At 43.9% G+C, this 19166-nt stretch overlaps 1 protein-coding gene across 14 annotated transcripts in view; it reads left to right on the top strand.

Moving 5' to 3' along the window:
* Window positions 1-19166, top strand: part of Dst (dystonin) — a 392323-nt gene that overhangs the window by 294642 nt on the left and 78515 nt on the right. For all 14 annotated transcript variants that reach the window (XM_057751244.1, XM_057751246.1, XM_057751245.1 and 11 more), the window contains 8 exons: window positions 227-383; window positions 1206-1332; window positions 3650-3712; window positions 4227-4468; window positions 5837-5966; window positions 9632-9831; window positions 11167-11662; window positions 13349-14820. In XM_057751244.1, coding sequence (XP_057607227.1) covers window positions 227-383; window positions 1206-1332; window positions 3650-3712; window positions 4227-4468; window positions 5837-5966; window positions 9632-9831; window positions 11167-11662; window positions 13349-14820 — 2887 coding nt within the window. The remainder of the gene's footprint in view (window positions 1-226; window positions 384-1205; window positions 1333-3649; window positions 3713-4226; window positions 4469-5836; window positions 5967-9631; window positions 9832-11166; window positions 11663-13348; window positions 14821-19166) is intronic.

Raw genomic sequence — 19166 nt, forward strand, 5'->3', positions numbered from 1 at the left:
GATGGGTCATAGATTTTTTTGACTGTTTCCTCTCTTTATCTATAGCTTTGCTTAAGGAATCACAAGTGGTTACTCAGCTGATTTCATTGGCCGCATAAGCAAACGTGAGCCTGAGTTGTTCTGTGCATTTCAAAGGTGCTTGTTAAAGCTGAGCCCGGTTTAGGGATGATGACCATTGGAGCATCTGGTTCCACAGCCTAACTTCTGGTTTGCCTTTGTTCCTTAGAAAAGACGCTATCGGCTCTTGCCAGGAGCAGCTGGGTGCTTTCCGAGTCCTTGTTCAGTCACTGACGTCCTGGATAAAAGAAACAGCAAAGCAGGTTCCCGTGGTGAAGCCTTCTTTGGGAGCAGAGGACTTAGGAAAATCTCTGGAAGAAACTAAGGTGGCTCATTGGACCTGATCCTAACCTCTGCTTGCCTGTGTTAGCAATGAACTGTAGGGTCCTTCAGCCTAAAGTCGTGCAAGCTGGTCTCATAAATGCCCTATAGGATCTGTGGGAGCCAGTAAAGGGATTAGCTGAACTTTTCGAGGAAGGACATAATCCCTTTGTTAATTTGATTTATGAAGAAGATGTGTCCATGAGTCATTAGCCTCCCTAATATTTACGTTTCCTTCTTCATCAAATTTCAGCTTAGTTCCCATTCTTTTATTATGCCCTCCCTCCACGTAGTCAGAGAGAGACCCTGTCTGCATGTGCTTGGTAACCAGTGGTGGAAGACAGGTTAGTTATTTGATTGAAATCCTTGCATAAATAGTACATACATATTTTGTTGTCTGACTCTAGTCATGAAAGTTATGAATGATTGTGTCGGGTTTTCTTGGAGTGAAGTCATGTATCTTTACAACTCCACTGAAACGATGGTAGTGAAACGCAGCGTGAGTTGGAATTCTGTCTGTATGTCCCTGTTTATTTTTATTGTCCTGTTGCATACCTAATGATGCGGCTGCACCTGGTATAGCCCTGCAGACTTACAGTTGACAGTTACTCTGGAACATTCCCGTAGCACCAGGGCACAGCCTGGCTTCCACTGTGGCTGGGGGCAGAACACAGAATGGGCCTTGCCCCGTTCTCCTCTGCTAACAGTGTTAACAGTCACCCGGGCCCACAGTCATTGCTGCTTTGAAATCTGCCCAAGTTCAGTGACAATGTACAGCTTTGAAGACACACGGAAGACTGAAAGATAATGTGTTTTTGTGTTTAAAGAAATTACAAGAAAAGTGGCGTTTGAAAGCCCCAGAAATTCACACGGCAAACAACATTGGGGTCTCACTATGTAACCTGATAAGTGCGTTGACCACCCCTGCCAAGGCCATAGCAGCAGTCAAGTCAGGTATGTGCTTTGTCTCCGTGGCCAGTCTGTAAGAATTAGAGCTCTCATGTTAATTTTGTGTATTTCTAATTAATTAAATAAAAAGTCACCCCAGAAGGTAAAAGACATAAGACAAATGATTTTTAAAAGCACATTGAAATCTGTCATGGAGAGATGGGGATGGCTCAGTGCGTAATGTGTTTGTGTGAAGCATGAGGATGGGAGTTCGAATCGGCAGTACTCACACGTATGTTTTACACCTGCGTGGGCATGGTGGCCTGCCTGTAATCACAGCATTCAGGAGGCACAGACAGGTGATCCTCAGAGCAGACTGACCAGCTAGACTCACTGATTCCTTGACTTCTGGAGTTGGCGAGTGACCCCACCTCAGAAAATAAAGTGGGAAGTGATCGTGGAAGATACTCAACGTCTGTGGTGGGCCTCCACATGTAGCAGCGCACACAGCACACACGCCTGCACATATGTACCCACAGACGTAGGAACGTGCGCACACACACACACACACACGCACGCACATCTGTCATGGAAAAATATCTGTCCTAATTTTAAATTAGTTTTAAAATCCCTCCCATTTTGATATTTATTAACAACTGCATGTAAACTATAACCGCATTGGCAAATAAGGATAAGAAGGTGATGCTGAGGAAGGAGACCGGTCAGGTTCCAGTCTGCTTGCTTTTTACTGTAATAATATGGAGCTGTTGAAGTTCTCTTTGTGTTATTTCTGGTCTCATTATACTAGGTAGTAAAGGAATGAATTTGGTTTCCTAGAAAAGAAATGAGCAAGGGAATAGGTTCTTCTCTGAAGAGGTAATCTATCCATCCATCCATCCATCCATCCATCCATCCATCCATCCATCCATCCATCCATCCATCCATCTATCTCTATCTTTCTCTCTCCTCTCTTGCTCTCTTTTTGTCTGCTTGTCTGTGCACTGTTCCCAGAGCAGTTGACTCTGCAGCCTGTGGGCCAGCGCGAGCGCACATCTCAGCCTAAGTCCCAGCTGATCCCACTTTTCTCAGTCAAACGCATACAAATGTCAATTCCCAAACTACTTTAATATGAGTATAGTGTTTAGATAAGGCATACTTTATTGAGGTGTGTTTTTGTTTGTTAGTTTTTGTTTTCTTTCTAGTTGAATAGACAGAAGGCTGATCCCATATCTCTATTGTGTGTCTTTGAGTGCCCTCTGGTTATCTAGTCTGACCAGGCCTCCAGCTGTCCCTATTGTGAGTGACACCCATGTTCCAGCTGCACTTTCCTCAACCAGTCGTTTATTCCACTCTATTAATCCCTTTGAAAGGGATGCCCATATTATATATGCTGCAGTGATCTCTCCTTTCGCCCCTAATCAGATTTCCTGAGATGCCAAGTTGATTTTTCTTAAGAAAAGGAATCCTGTTGTCTTTATCTTAGTTCCCCTGCCTCCTTATTTGTAGTCAAATCTATTCTCTGCTGTGTTTTCTTTGTTTGGCCTTTAAGAATTAGACTCTGGGATGCTTTCCCTTCCATGTAAAATGCCTTGCATGTGACTTTTTTTTTAATGTGTGTGTGTGTGTGTGTGTAACAATGCAAGATTCAGATATTTAAAAGTTTCTCTTGGTTGTGCTTGTTTGGGCATATCTCTGCTTTGATAGACAGCCAGCGGATGCTAGCACGAGAAAGTTGGATTTTATTAACAGTGTGGTATGGAAACATGCCAATACCAGATGGTTTTGATAATAAAAGACGAATAGCTATTATGACTCACTAAGGAGTTTCTGTTTGATAGGCAACAAGTTAACTATCTGTGGTCTGTTTGATAGGCAACAAGTTAACTATCTGTAAGTTAACTACTCTTACAGGTTAGACATCAGCTTTACTTATTAGTTCTTCTGGGCACACAGCTAATAATTAGTAGAGTTGGCATTTAATTCAGGAGTCCTACCCCAGGCCCAGGCACTACCGCCCCTGTATTCTCTCTTCTTCAGCATATGTGGACTCAGCAAAGGCTTTTGTTTCATCTTTATTTTCATTAGGTAGAGCAGACTTTCTCTTCTCGGTTACTTTGCTTTATTTAATATATGCATGCTGGGGACCTTCTAAACTTCAGTAGCTTTATCATTAAGATGACTTTAGCACAAGACAACTTAGCTACAGTATTTATTTAAGAATTAACTATTGATTAATTTATTAACAGTAGAAAGTAAGACACAGCCTCACTGCTCTAGGAATAAACAATTCTTAAATGGCCGCTCGATGATGGTTTGCTTTATGCCATGTATTGTTGGTGAGTAGAAATACTACGACAATCTAACGCTGTTTTTGTTTTTGCAGGTGGGGCGATATTAAATGGTGAAGGAATGGATGCAAATACTCAGGAGTTCTTGGCAAATAAAGGTGAACAGGAACCTTATCTGCTTCACAGTGGAGCTTTCTGTTTCTGAGAAAATCCTGAGAGAGCCGTACTTATGTTGAAATCTTAAACTTGAATTAGAATGGTCACAGTCTCCGTGGTTATATTGATAGAATATTCTGTAAACCCTGCCCAACTGTGATGGATCAAACTTTAATGTTTCGCTTTAGTACTTGGTTTTATTTTCTTGTTGTTGATTTAAGATACATTTCTACTTGGGGTAGCATTTGATCTGATTTATTGTTTAGTACTCAAGAAATAGAATTTAAGCTTAGAACTCTGTCACACTACCTCTGACATTTTACTCTTATGCAGTGTTCCTGAGTCATTTTTCACTAAGCAGCAGTATGACCTGATCTTTTGATCCTAAAATGTCTGTTGTCTATTATAGCTTAATAGAGACAAAGTAGAAGGAAGTACTGTATAATATAGTTAATTCTATGACTTTTCTCCAGAAGCCCTCAACATGCAACGGTATATTTTTCTTCCCACTCATAGGGTTAACATCTATTAAAAAGGACATGACAGACATAAGCCACGGTTATGAAGACCTTGGCCTCTTACTCAAGGATAAGATAACTGAACTGAACACTAAGCTCTCCAAGTTGCAAAAGGCTCAGGAAGAATCAAGTGCGATGATGCAGTGGTTGCAGAAAATGAACAAAACTGCAAGCAAATGGCACCAGACGCCAACGCCCACAGACACTGAATCCGTGAAGACGCAAGTCGAGCAGAATAAGGTAGACTGGACGTAGGGTAAAAAGGACCGGTGAAAGAGATCTCTGGCCCAGAGAGCAGAGCCAAAGAAACACACACTGCCCCTCAGCAAATCAGGAATTGAAACCAACCAATCCCAGGGCACGAAAATCAACCAATTGAAATCCTACCAGTCTCCACCCTGAAAACCTCCACCTTGTAAAAATCCAGCCCTAAGAAGTCCTGTGAAATTCTAAGAGAATCCTAAGAAAGCCAAACATACGTACAACTCCTAAGGGAGGATTACCTACAGCTCTGAAGGGAAACGTAGCCCAACCCAAGTGTTAGAGGTGGGGGACCATTTCCCCAGCGAAGTTACAGTCCTTGCTCCAGGAAAGGTTTCCCTAATGCAGATGTAATAGCTCTGCTCCAGAGGTGGAGGGTTCCCAGCCAGGCTGTCACACTCTGCTCTGGGGTGCTCCAGAGAAATGTTACACTCTGTTCGGCTTCCCTGGAGTGTGACACTCGCGGGTATTCCTTGGCTTCCGACTACCAGGATACCTTTCCCTTCGGAGCTGTAACCCTTACACTGGTGCACAGAAGGAAGACATCGGAGAGAATGGACGGAAATTCAGAAGCAGCCAAAGTGTTCCTGTGCTCTGTTCTGTTTTCTACTTAGATCCATCAACAAATAACTTGAGAGTTTTAAAGTCTGCCTTTCTGTAGATTGGGGCAGTTGGGTAGTCATTTTTTCCTGCCCTCTGACATTGTAAAAAGAGCCAAACTGTTGGGTATATGTGACTTGGCCATCATTACGTTCATTTAAATCTAGGATATTAACTAGTTAACTTTTGGGAAAGATTTAGGTAAGGGTTAAATATATTAAGGGCCTGTTTTGTCTACTATAAAATGGGGTACCATCCTCGTAAGTGGACAGTATTTTTGTAGCTGTCAAAATTGGGAAGGTAGTTTTCTATGGTGGCACTATGATGGCAAAAATGTACGCAAAGTAGAAACCTGCATTTGACTTCTATTGTGTGTTTGTTCCCAAGTTGAGTCCAAAGTACCGGAGGCCTTTCCCAAGGCCTGTCAGCCAGTCTCACTGAGAGCAGCTGCATGTCCTCGTAGTAGTTTGACATCAGAAAATTCTCTTCAGTATCAGTCCGCCATTCCTCCAAATTAGAGGGTTCCTCTGTGTGTGGGATCTCTGTGTCTCACAGTTGAAGATGGGCAAAGCAATAGTGAGAATTAGCAGTCCCATAATCCAGGTCCTCACCCACTCCAGCATTTAACGTAGGGGGTTTTCCTCTCTGGGTCGTACCAGAGGGTAGGAAATGCAGCACAATTGTACTTCTTGTCTGTTGACGGCAAACTTCGGTGTACTTAATTGCTTTTTTTTTTTTCCTTGTTAGTCCTTTGAGGCGGAACTGAAGCAGAACGTGAACAAAGTGCAAGAGCTGAAAGACAAACTGACTGAGCTACTGAAGGAGAACCCAGAGGCTCCCGAGGCCCCCGCCTGGAGACAGACGCTGACGGAGATGGGTAAGTGTAGCTTTGCGCCTCCGCTCACAGGCATCAGAGTGCATCTCAGAAAACAACAGTAGTCTCGGTTGCTTTTGGATTATCTTTAAATGTTTCAAAATCTGTTTTTTGAGTAATTAAAATTAAGTCCATTGTTCTGAGAATTGGCATTCAACTGTTTTTACGGAAAAGGTGGATTGGCTGATGATAAAATGCTGTGCACTGAGTTTATTGGTGTTTATTTGTTTTTTATTAGCTTTGTGCTCATAGGTGTTATCCCTTAGTATCTTTTCTTCCATTCACTCACCTGGAAAAGGGAGGCTCCCCTCTCCTCAGCGAGGAGGCTTCTTAGACTCCTCCAGCCCTGTCTCCTTAGCTCTCCTTTCTCTCAAGCCAATGTCTTCCCCTTCCCTCCCACCCTGCCTTTATACAAACTGCTCGCAGAAGTAGAATTTCCTTCAAAGGCCTTTCCAGTGTGTGCGAGCTGCGGAAACTAAGAAAGCAGATTTTCCCACTTTGCTCTGTTGTTTAGCGGTTTCCGTGAGCTAAGGTCTGTCTGTCTAGTAGCCTTACTGTGTGCTGTGTGAAGTGTACGCCGTGGATCGTTCTTGGGATGACTTGACTTTCAGTCATTCTGTTAGGTTTATTTCCTACCTTCCTTTCAGTGTTAGGCATCATGGGCTCAGAAACAAAGTGTTGTAAATTAATGTCGGCGTTAGAGAGGATTCGACTCTCGAGACTCCTGCTGTGTCATGGTCCCCCAAGTCAGTGGCTCTCCTGGGACGTCAACATTACTTGAGCAGAGTGTTGTCACACATTAGAAGAGAGGAGGGAGGGAGGAGTGTACATTTCCTAAAATGCCTCTCGATAGTTTGGCTACTTCTGCATCCTGTCTCCTTTATCAGTCTCTCGAGTCAGATTATATTGGATTAGAACTTGCCATACAGAAGGATGCCATTAAATAAAAATCACCTACTGTGTTCTATTGAAGTTTTCCTTTAGTATATTGTGCCAAGTGACCAATAATAAAAAAAAAACTCTTGGGACCATTGGAAACGGCTCAGTCAATAAAGTACTTACACACACGAGCAAAGGGATGGTTCGGTCCCCAGAACCCATGTGAAAGCACTAGACACAATAATACAAGATTGTAATCCCTGTGCCGAGGACGCAGAAACGCATAGCTCTGTGGGGCTACCTGGGCAGCCTTGTCTGCTAGGCAAGGACCAGGCCAGTGAGAGACCCTGTCTCATAGAAAAAAACAAAGGCGCATGGCTCCAGGGTCAGCAGTGACAGTTCTCCTTCAGCTTCCACACACATATGCACATGTGTACCCACACAAACACATTTTAAAAAGCAATAAAGTGGGTGTAAGGCAAGCCTCGGTGCTCTGACAGCAAATCTGCACCTCAAGAGGTTGCGCTCTGTGGAAACCAGGAGAGCAAGAAGGCTTCCCGGCTGAGGGGATGGTCCTGTAGTATGGAAATGACGGACAGAAATAGGAGATGATGCGGGGAAGTGGCCCAGGTATGGCTTACGTGAACATGAGCTGCTTTGAGGAGAACATTAAGATTGTGAGGACCAGATTAGAGGAATCCTCTCAATATAGACACAAGATGAGTGTTCCAAGGTCAGGCTGTGATGGTCCCTGAGTTCAGGCAGATGTCTTCCGATTTTATCATCTAAATGATGAGAAGTTATTGATTAAAGGACTTGAGGAGGGAAGTGATATGTTTGAAAATGGTTGTTTTTGAGGGAAATTATTATTTTAGAATTAAATGGCTTACCGCTGAGAAATAGCCAGATATGAGTTACAAGACTACTAAGCTATGTCTGTAGTTTCAGAGTGTGTGCTTTGTATCCGTGTCCACCTCTGCACCGCCTGGGAAGTAGGGAGAAATTGAACTCGCAGAACCCCCACTCCAGACCCCCTGTGTGTTAACAGTCCCGGCAGGTGGTTCTGTAGGCAGCCGAGTTCGGGAATTACTATGGTCTGGGACAAGGATGATGTAGACCGTGGGAGAGCATGGCCCTGAGCATAACCACGAGGTGCGTGGGCTCTGATGGCATAGCAGAGCCGTCAGAAGGCCGTCGAAAGTCATTGTGGAGCGTGAGTGGTTAAGAGTACAGACTGCTCTTGCAGAGGACCTGAGTTCAGGTCTTAGCGCCCACTTCAGGCAGCTCCAACCACGGTAACTCCAGCTCCAGGGGATCCAGCACTTCTGGACCCTGAAGGCACCTACACCTACAAAATCACCCCCACTACATGCATGCACAGACAGACAAACAGACAGGTAATTAAAATAAGATGCCTTTAAAAATCATTACGAACTACTGCATCTCCGTGAAAAGGAAGAGAGGGTGGCCTTTGAAATAAATCTGAAAACAGGGGCAAAGGTCAGTTTTTAGAGGGACATCACTACCGGTTCCTGTGATGGCTGTGAATGCAGTATGGCACAAAATCATGCCGAGGGTTTGTCTGTGTGGTGTGCCTTTGCCACTGCATTGTCCAGCTCTCCAGTGTGAACTTCGTAGAAGTCGGTGTCACGCTGCGGTCGTGAGGTAAACTGCCCTTTCACGGGACTCTGAGATCTCGTGCTTACCTTTGTAGCACTTGGTTGGTACTGAGGGAGTCTAGTAGAGAGCTTGAGGGTAAATATTCAAATCTGGAAGCCATTTACCTAGAAATATTTGAGAAACTTCGAAAAAAAAAAAGATTCAGGGTTGTGGTGTGACTCAGCAACAGAGAACTTGCCTAGCATTCACACAGCCCCTAGGTTCAGTACCCAGTAACACCCACCCCCCCCCCCAACTGTATAGGACTTTTCGAAGGAATGAGAGATCACAGGAACCTGATTGTTTTGGACAACGTTAATATTTCTGCCTTCTAAAATAGGTTCGGGCTTGTTTTACTTCTATTGGGGTTAATACACAATTACTAAATTCATAACGTTATGACAAAGAATAAAAGCGCAGGCGCGGTTGGTGTGTGGGGAAGGAAGCTGAGACCCGTTATCATTTAGAATGAGCAGCATTAGGAAGGGAGAGCCTCAGGACCATGGAGGCCTTGAGGAGGGAGGGAGATTAGGGAGACTGTATATCATAGCAGATGGGAATAACCCCCACAACATGCAAGACCACGAGATGAGGACCATTATAGGAATTCCTAGAACTGCCATGAACAGCATGACAGAGAAGCAAGCCTTCAGAGAAAAAGCCCCCATAGAAAGGAGGTGTTTTGATGTCTATAGTTTGGGGCTCCATGGCTTGCTCCCCTACATCCCCTCCAGCCCATCCCTGTTGAGGTCTGTGTGCTCCCAGCAGGGGCTGTCAGTCCTTAGTCTCAAGGCACAAGCTACAGATGGTTATGGCTGATTTCTCCAGACTTCATCCCCTCGTGGCCGTTTCTTAGAATGGCAGCCTCGTGTTCTAATGGGTAACACCTGTGGTGTTTCACATAATTCTTTTAAGTTACAGCTAACAGGAAAGAGTTATAAGGCGTGAACGAGGATAGATGGTCGCTTACTGGTGGTGTACTTGCCTAATCTTAAGGCTCTGAGTCTAGATCCTAACAGCAAAGGGGGCAAAAAAGCAATGATATCATTTTGAATCACACGATTACCGTTTTCCAGGGGGGATATTAAACGTACAAAAACCCAATACCAGCCTCATCCTTTTTCTTGCAGATACTAAGTGGCAAGAGCTCAACCAGATAACAGTTGATAGGCAACAGAAGCTGGAAGAATCCTCCAATAATCTAACCCAGTTCCAGACCACAGAGGCACAGCTAAAGCAGTGGCTTTTGGAGAAAGAACTGATGGTCAGTGTTCTTGGACCCTTATCCATTGACCCGAATATGTTGAACACACAGAAGCAGCAGGTGCAGGTGAGTGCTATCTGAGAACCAGCTGGATGCAGCCCCTTGACTTAGCAAGACAAATGTGCTCAGTGAAAATACATTAGTGTGGCCGGTGTGTATCTTCCTGCTGTGGGACGTGTTATCTAAAGCAAGACCTTTAGAGAGCTACAGCTGGGAGGTAGCCACGGTATTTTCCCTGAGCCAGCATGGGGGGCAGATCCTCTGCCTACTGTTTGGTCATGCTGTAGTTGTTGCAAGCCCGCTAACCCTCAGGAGACCCTGAAGGGTGAGTGTGATTGCCTAAGTCATGGTGATGCTGGTGTTCCCTTCTTACTGTTCACAAATTCTCTGTTCAGGCTTCGTTCATTTCGATGGAAACTTGTAAAACCCATGCAGTAAGGTCCTGATCAGAAGACAGAGCAGAGTGGGGACAAGGACAAAGACCGAGGGGACAGAGGGAACCTCAGAACTCGTAGTCAACCTCAGAGTCTTAGTCATTCACAGATAAGCCCAAAGAGGAAAGAAAATCTGACATTTAAGTCAGACAGAAGAGCACAGGTTCCAGTTTGTTTCTGCAGGTATGAGCAGTGTCCTCAGAGCAGGGAGGAGGAGCTCCTTTAAGCCAAAGGTGTCACCAAGTCCTGGGTGTTCTTGTTCATTCTGTTCATAAGACAAACAGAACAAAGACAGAAAGATAAACAGGAACTATCTGGAGAAATACTTGCTTGTCATCTTAACGGTCTGAAAAGGATAGATAAATAAATATAAAATAGATAAAATATAAAATAAAAGATTAGATACACCACAAGGAAGGCTTTGGAGGTCATTTCTAATGCCAGTGACGATGAGCCTCTACATTCTGAGCAGTAAGATTTTATCTTTAAAGCTCTTAGAATAAAGATTGTAAATGTTTTTAAGTCCACTGTTTTGGTGTTTTTTTAAAAAAAAAAAAAAAAAAACCAAACTTTTATAAGCCAAGCACACTTGAGCATACTAAGCAGTTAAGAGTTACCCTTGCGTTTTCTTCGGTGTAGAATACCAGGAAATATTGGTGATGTGAATGAACCCAGTAGCAGCATCTCATGTGTTTCTGGAACGTGTGACTGAGCGTTTGTTCATCTGCTCACGCTACAGTTTATATCATTCTTTTTACCCTCCTTGCACACAGGGTGTTACCTGGGAAGCACCGTGGCTCCTTAGTTTCAGATAATTGCACTGTCCTCAAAAATTAGGCAAGCATTAAAACAAAATTCAAAAGCAAACTAGAGAGGTTTGGACCATTTCTATCCATTTGGATGCTTAAATTTATGTTTTTTATAGTTAATTATACAACCCTTTGTTTATTTTCTTCGGTTATTCTAGATTCTGCTTCAAGAATTCGACACTCGGAAACATCAATACGAACAGCTCACAGCAGCTGGCCAGGGCATCCTGAGCCGACCCGGGGAAGACCCTTCTTTACATGGGATGGTGAACGAACAACTGGCAGCTGTGACCCAGAAGTGGGACAACCTGACGGGTCAACTGAAGGACAGGTGTGACTGGATCGACCAGGCTATCGTCAAAAGCACGCAGTATCAGGGCCTCCTGAGAAGCCTCTCGGGTACCCTGAGTGAGCTGGATGACCGGCTCAGCAGCAGCCTCACGGCGGGCACACTGCCTGACGCTGTGAACCAGCAGCTGGAAGCGGCCCAGAAGCTGAAGCAGGAAATCGAACAGCAAAGCCCACACATCAGGGCAGCGCAGGCACTCTGCGAGGACCTGTCAGCGCTGGTCAAAGAGAGCTACTTGAAAGCAGAACTGAGTAGGCAACTGGAGGGCGTTGTAAAATCGTTCAAGGATATCGAACAAAAGACAGGTTGGTCTCCCTTTGCATATACCTATTTCCTGGTAAGAAATTGTGAGCCTGTGCTGCTGTTGCAAGCGTTTGGTGATAATTCGTGACTAGGAAAGGACCCTGCTCCTCCGGGCACAGGTGGACAGAGAGTTCTGAGGAAGTTCTGCACAGATCAGAGATGTTCTGCACACATTCCAGATGATGCTGATGCTTTAACTCTGAGTAGTCCAAGTTGGCCTTCTAAATACATAGACTCCTTTGCTGTGTTACTTTGTCTTATTTCAGCAGAAAAGCAGGTGAATAGTTAGTTGTTTGAAAGGCTTTGTGTCTTTTTCCCATCTGTTATTACTTTGTGTGAGTCTGTCACAGAAAGCTTTTCTAGAGAAATGTGTGGGTTTCTGTTTTCCTCGCTCACCTGCAGCAACAGTTCTGTGACAAACTAGGTACAACGGGTGCATGAAGGGTCCTGCCAAAGAAGGACATGCTTCACTGTCTGTTCTGTTCCACGAACGTCTAGGCCTTGCCTCTAGCCATATGTGATCTGTATTTTCATTGGTTCAGTTTTTTATGTTGATTAGAGCAGCAATTTCAGGCTTCTTTTACACAGAGACAGCATAGGATAGTATCCAAGATCTGCGTGTGCGGGGGTCCTGAGCTTCATCTCAGAACTGGAATCACCTGGCAAATAATTTAAGCCCCGAGAATACGGAAAAGTCTGAGAAATTGGGGGGGGGTCTTGTATTTGATATGAAAAGGTTTATTGACAGCACACACAGTACCTGCACAGGTTCAAACCAGACAAAATTCAACAAAATTCCCCTGAGGAGGGGAAGTGGACACACAGTCCTCAACTAACCAAGAAACTGATATAGTTTCTACTGTGGAGTGTCACTGGGTAAATCAACCACATTCCATGGCAGGACCCATGCCCAGATGTAGTTGGTCCACAAAAAACAGATTCCATGGATTTATGTGCATGTGTGTGAGTATGTCTGTGCATGTGTGTGTCTACGTGTGCATGTGTGTGTCTACGTGTGCATGTGTGTGTCTACGTGTGCATGTGTGTGTCTACGTGTGCATGTGTGTGTCTACGTGTGCATGTGTGTGTCTACGTGTGCATGTGTGTGTCTACGTGTGCATGTGTGTCAGTTTTTTTGGTCTTACTGAATTTCTTTTTTTGTGTTTTGCTTGTTTTGATTATTATTACTATTATTATTTTAGAGAGAGTAAGAAGAACTTGAAGTTGTGTGGGTATGTGGGGAGGGTCTGGAAGGAGTTAGGGAAACGGGAAATATAATCCAAATATATTTATGGGGAAAGGGGTGTTTTAAATAAGATTTTAAGAAAGAAGTGAGTGATTAAGGCAATCCAGAACTGTGCCATTGTCAGCTTGTCATGCTGGCATGGAGAAGGCATTCTGGGAACAAGACCAGTATGTCATGCCCACACCTTACACCTTCATTTTTACCTATTCCCGTGACTTTTGGTTTTGCCTAATAGCTGCTTTCTTGCCCCAGCTGCTGCCTGTTATATTTGTCTCTCGTTTTTCCCTCTATCAATAGCTCAAATTCACTTCCAGTTCCTCGAGTCAATGCTACAAGTTTGCTCTAGGATAACTGTGAGCCATCACTTGGAGGTTTCTGTTGGCTTTTTAGAGATAGTGCTAAGATCTTCATGTAAAATAACACATTTGTGCTTTCCCTTTAGAGAATCATGTTCAGCATCTTCAGTCAGCCTGTGCAAGCTCTCACCAATTTCAGCAAATGTCTAAGGATTTTCAGGCTTGGCTGGACACCAAGAAGGAGGAACAAAGAAACTCTCCCCCAGTATCAGCCAAATTCGATATCTTGGAGTCATTGCTTAAAGCTCAGAAAGACTTCAGCAAAACTTTCACTGAACAGTCTAACATTTACGAGAAAACCATTGCAGAAGGTGAAAACCTGTTATTAAAAACACAGGGGGCGGAGAAGGCAGCCTTACAGTTACAGCTCAACACGATGAAAACCGACTGGGACCGATTCAGAAAGCAGGTGAGCGCAAGGGAAGAGAAACTGAAAGACGCGCTAGAGAAAGCCCTCAAGTACAGAGAGCAGGTGGAAACTCTGCAGCCGTGGGTAGACAGATGTCAGCAGAGTCTGGACAAAGTGAAGTTCTGCTTGGATCCCACTGAGACAGAGAATTCCATTGCCGAGCTAAAGTCCCTGCAGAAGGAAATGGACCACCACTTCGGAATGGTGGAATTACTAAACAACGCAGCCAATAGCCTACTCAGTGTCTGTGAGGTGGATAAAGAGGTGGTTACGGATGAAAATAAGGCATTGATCCAGAAGGTAGACAGGGTCACCGAACAGCTTCAAAGTAAGAAAGTCTCCCTAGAGAACATGGCGCAGAAGTTTAAAGACTTCCAGGAAGCCTCCAAAGAAGCTGAAAGGCAGCTCCTAGGGGCGAAAGAACAGCTGGATGCCCATCACTCCCTAGGACCCCAGGCATACAGCAACAAGCACCTGACCATGCTACAGGCTCAGCAGAAGTCACTCCAGACCCTCAAGCATCAGGTAGACTTGGCAAAAAGGCTCGCCCAGGATCTGGTGATGGAAGCCGCAGAACCAAAGGGAACCTCTGATGTTTTGTTGCAAGCAGAAACATTAGCTGAAGAGCATAAAAACCTGAGCCAGCAAGTTGATGAAAAGTGTTCTTTCCTCGAAACCAAGCTGCAGGGTATTGGACACTTCCAGAACACCATCCGAGAGATGTTTTCTCAGTTTACAGAGTTTGATGATGAGCTGGATAGCATGGCTCCAGTGGGCAGAGATGCAGAAACGCTACAAAAGCAGAAGGCATCTATACAGGCCTTTCTGAAGAAGCTGGAAGCCCTCATAGCAAGCAACGACAACGCAAATAAAACCTGCAAGATGATGCTAGCCACAGAAGAAACCTCTCCCGACCTTGTTGGAATCAAAAGGGACTTAGAAGCCTTGAGCAAACAGTGCAACAAGTTGCTAGACCGAGCGAAAGCCAGGGAAGAGCAGGTGGAAGGTGCGGCTGAGCGGCTTGAAGAGTTCTACCACAAACTGCAAGAGTTCTTGGCTCTGCTCCAGAAGGCTGAGGACCACGAAGAATCGCAAGGGCCCGTGGGGACAGAAACTGAGACAATTAACCAGCAGCTTGACGTGTTTAAGGTAGGGAAGTCTATATTTTTTTTCCAAATGTTTTTATTATTAAATGAAGATTCTAATTAGTGTGGAAAGGCATTTTATGGGGCTCGTTGTTGTTGTTGTTGTTTTAACCTTCTTGAATGACTGGCATATGTCTGAATGAGTACATATGGTTATAATAGTCACATATTGCAGGGCAGTTCAAAGGCCTAGATGAGTCAAAGAGAACTTGAGGATGTTCCAGGCAGGCTTCAATCTGACCTCAGTGGAGTCATTTGTGTTGCCGTTTGTGGCTGACGTCTGTAGTGACCAGAGCTGTGCTTTGAACTGAACTTCATATGTTTGTCTCCCAGCATTTTCCTCAGTGATAAATTATAGTTTACAGTGGTAGTCTTTTTCCATTCTTTCTCTTTTTAAATGAGTCTTCTCATCCATCTTAATTTCCTCTCTAAACTTTTCTTGTAGAAGTTTATGTCTTTTTAAAGGCAGTGTGATTTTTCATGTTGTAATCCCAGTTTTATAACAGATCTTCAGCTCATGTCTGATGCAGCTCAAAGAAAATTGTTTTTGATTGGTTCAAGTCATGTCTGCCACTTGATAGCCTCAAAGGTGCTTAATAGATGGAGAACTATATTAAAAAAAAATGGTTGTTTCAGTCTTTTTGGATTCGGGGCCACTTATAATAGTGAAAGCCGAAGCAAATAGTTGCATGTACAAAGAGAGCTTCATTCCTGGAAGCGAGGATGTCAGGTATGCGCAACAAACTACTGAGTATTTGCTCTGTGTGTGCCACAGACCTTCTGAAGTTGTTATGGGTCCTGCTCTGTTTCTGAGATGTGTTTTACTTTCTAGCAAAGACTAGTAGAGGGATTTTGCATCATTAACACATAGAGGCTAAAGGAAGAGCAAACAAAACCAAGATATGTAAAACTGTAGGCTGGGCTCCCAGTGTAGAGCATATGAGAGACCTCTTGTTTGGTGCTCAGGTTCAGATGCTTCCCATGGGGGGAAAAAAACAGAAATTAAATGGACTTCCAAACTTTTTGTTGTTGTTACATCTGATATGCTGTTTCCTTTTCCTGTCTTTAGTAAAAACGGAGCTTAAATGTGTGAACTTGGAAGATAACTTTGAATATCTGTAACCACTGCCTGCTGTTTATTGTTGGTGGAAGTTTCTGTCCTGCCAGCAGCTCCCAAATAAACACACTGAGGCCTATATTAATTGCAAATGCTCGGCCAATAGCTCAGGCTTGTTACTAGCTAACTCTTAAATTTAAATTAACCCAAGTTTCTTATCTATTCTTTTTTTTTCTTTTATTTATTTTTTATTCTTTTTTAATTAAAATTTCCACCTGCTCCCCGTTTCCCATTTCCCTCCCCTCCTCCCAAATATTGCCCCCTCCCCCCACTCCCCTCCCCCTATCCCCACTCCTCTTCTCCTCCCCCCACACCATTCCCCCTCCCTCTCGATACTGAAGAGCAGTCCAAATTCTCTGCCCTGCGGGAAGACGAAGGTCTTCTATCTACGTCCAGGAAGGTGAGCTTCTAAACAGGCTAAGCTCCCACAAAGCCAGTTCATGTATTAGGATTGAAACCTAGTGCCATTGTCCTTGGCTTCTCATCAGTCTTCATTGACCGCCATGCTCAGAGAGTCCGGAATCAACCCATGCTTATTCAGTCCCAGACCAGCTGGCCTTGGTGGGCTCCTAATAAATCAGTTCCACTGTCACAGTGGGTGGGTGCATCCCTCGTGGTCCTGATTTTTTGCTCTTGTTCTCCCTCCTTCTGCTCCTCATTTGGACCTTAAGAGCTCAGACCGTTGCTCCAAATTGAGAATCTGTCTCTACCTTGATCCATCGCCAGATGAAGGTTCTAAGGTGATATGCAAGATATTCATCAGTATAGGATAGGGTCATTTCAGGTTCCCTCTCCTTAGTTGCCCAAGGTACCAGCTGGGGACATATTCCTGGACACCTGCGAACCCCTCTAGAGTCAAGTCTCTTGCCAACCCTAAGATGGCTCCCTTAGATAGGATATATACTTCGCTGCTCCCGTATCCATCCTTCCTATATCCCAACCATCCCAATCCCCCGAGCTCCTCCCATCCTCCCCTTCTCATATTTCTCATCCCATTTCCCCTTTGCCCCATGCCACCTCACCCGCAAGTTCCCAGTTTTTGCCCTGCAATCTTGTCTACTTCCCCCTCTCCATGCGGATGACTATATGATTTTCTTTGGGTTCACTTTCTTATTTAACTTCTATAGGATCACACATTATATGCTTAATGTCTTTTATTTATGGCTAGAAACCGATTATGAGTGAGTACATCCCATGTTCCTCTTTTTGGGTCTGGGATACCTCACTCAGGATAGTGTTTTCTATTTCCATCCATTTGCACGCAAAATTCGAGAAGTCATTGTTTTTTACTGCTGAGTAGTACTCTAATATGTATATATTCCACACTTTCTTCATCCATTCCTCCATTGAAGGGCATCTAGGTTGTTTCCAGGTTTTGGCTATTACAAACAATGCTGCTATGAACATAGTTGAACAGATACTTTTGTCATTTGATGTGGCATCTCTTGGGTATATTCCCAATAGTGGTATTACTGGATCTTGGGGTAGGTTGATCCCAAATTTCCTGAGAAATCGCCACACTGATTTCCAAAGTGGTTGCACAAGTTTGCATTCCCACCAGCAATGAATGAGTGTGCCTCTTTCTCCACAACCTCTCCAGCAAAGGCTATCATTGGTGTTTTTGATTTTAGCCATTCTGACAGGTGTAAGATGGTATCTCAAAGTTGTTTTAATTTGCATTTCCCTTATCGCTAAGGAGGTTGAGCATGACCTTAGGTTTTCTCAAGGCTTGGTACCTTTTCTCAGTATGGCATGCCCATTTTGTTTCCCTCTGCATCTGCTGGTGACTCTATGACTCCACTCTTCTTCCTCCCAGCATTCTCAGTTTGACTCTCCTGCCTAACCTTATTCTGTTCAGCCATTGGCCAGTCAGCCTCTTTATTAATCCAATCACAGTGACATATATTCACACAGTATAAGCTAATAATCCACAGTTTATTACATACCTTGGGCACACAGTCCGTTCAGGGTTTAAAACCCTGTGATTCTAAGGACTAAAGAGACACAAACATAGATGTCATTTGTTTGTGTGTACCCTAAAAAAATAATGACAGCAAGTAGCAGACCTGTACCGTGGGTTCAGTCAGATACTTTGTAGTATCAGCCGTGCAAAGGAGACGCTGTTCATCCCTAGTTAGTCTACAGGCCTGTGCACAGGGTCGTACAGGTGATAACATCACACAGCCTGGGTGTTTTGAGGAAAATCATACAATGCCTTATGTGCTGCGTTCTTCGCATTTCAGACCTGATGTTTCCTCTGGGAAGTTTTGCTATCGGTCATATCATGAACTTGAGTAACCAGCGGCTGTTGCCCTTCACTCTGGCCCAACACTTCAGGAACGCCCACTTAAGAACAGTGTTCTGTGAAACTGTGTGCCAGGAGCGCCAGGAGCTCGGTGCACCTGAGGCTGCAGAAGCTGTGTGGTGCGCACATGAGGGCTGTGGTCACAAGTGTCCCAGAGAGTGTGCTGCTGATGAGGCGGGACCAGACAGCCCTTCACTTTAGTGTTTTCTCTTTCCCTGTTAAAGCAGCAGAAGAGCAGATCTTAGTTCAGTTTCTGTTGGGCCTTAGTCTTTTGTGGAATTATTTTTCAGTATATTTTTTGAAAATTTAAAAAACAAATCAAGTGGAGTAATTTGCATTGCGTGAAAAGCCAGTCATAATTTCTAAGAATGAAACCAAAAAGTTCTGGAGGACTGGGCCTATTTTCGTTATGAGCTTTCAGATATAATCCTGCTTGACATTAATCCACAAAGTAGCTCTCCCTCACCCTAATGTCATGGATAAAATCCTGTGGTGGTTTTTCTCGGTACACAGTGAACTGCTTGAGAGCAGGACTGAAACTTAGTGGTCACTAATTTCCACATGACTCGTCAGTACAGAGCCCAACATTCACCCCATGTGATGTAGACTTAAGTACAGATTTCCCTGCCCCCTTCCTCCAGATTAGAACTGAAAAAACTGCCATTTATTTTTACTTTGTTTCCTTAAAAAGACAAAATTTATGTACGGTAAAAAAAAAAAAAAATCAATTCAGCTACACTGCCTAAAACCTTGTTATTCTAAATCTTCTGATTCACTATCAGTCAAAAGAAGATTCCAAAAAAAAAAAAATTGACAAAAGATTGATACCTCTTTAGTTAATGCCAGTTTTTAAACTATATATTTGATTTCTTGGCCCTTAGGTTTACCTAGTCATTGGATTAAAGTTTAAAGAATAAGGTTCTTTTTC

This window comes from Chionomys nivalis, chromosome 19 (assembly GCF_950005125.1).
Source record: "Chionomys nivalis chromosome 19, mChiNiv1.1, whole genome shotgun sequence".
NCBI lineage: Eukaryota > Metazoa > Chordata > Mammalia > Rodentia > Cricetidae > Chionomys > Chionomys nivalis.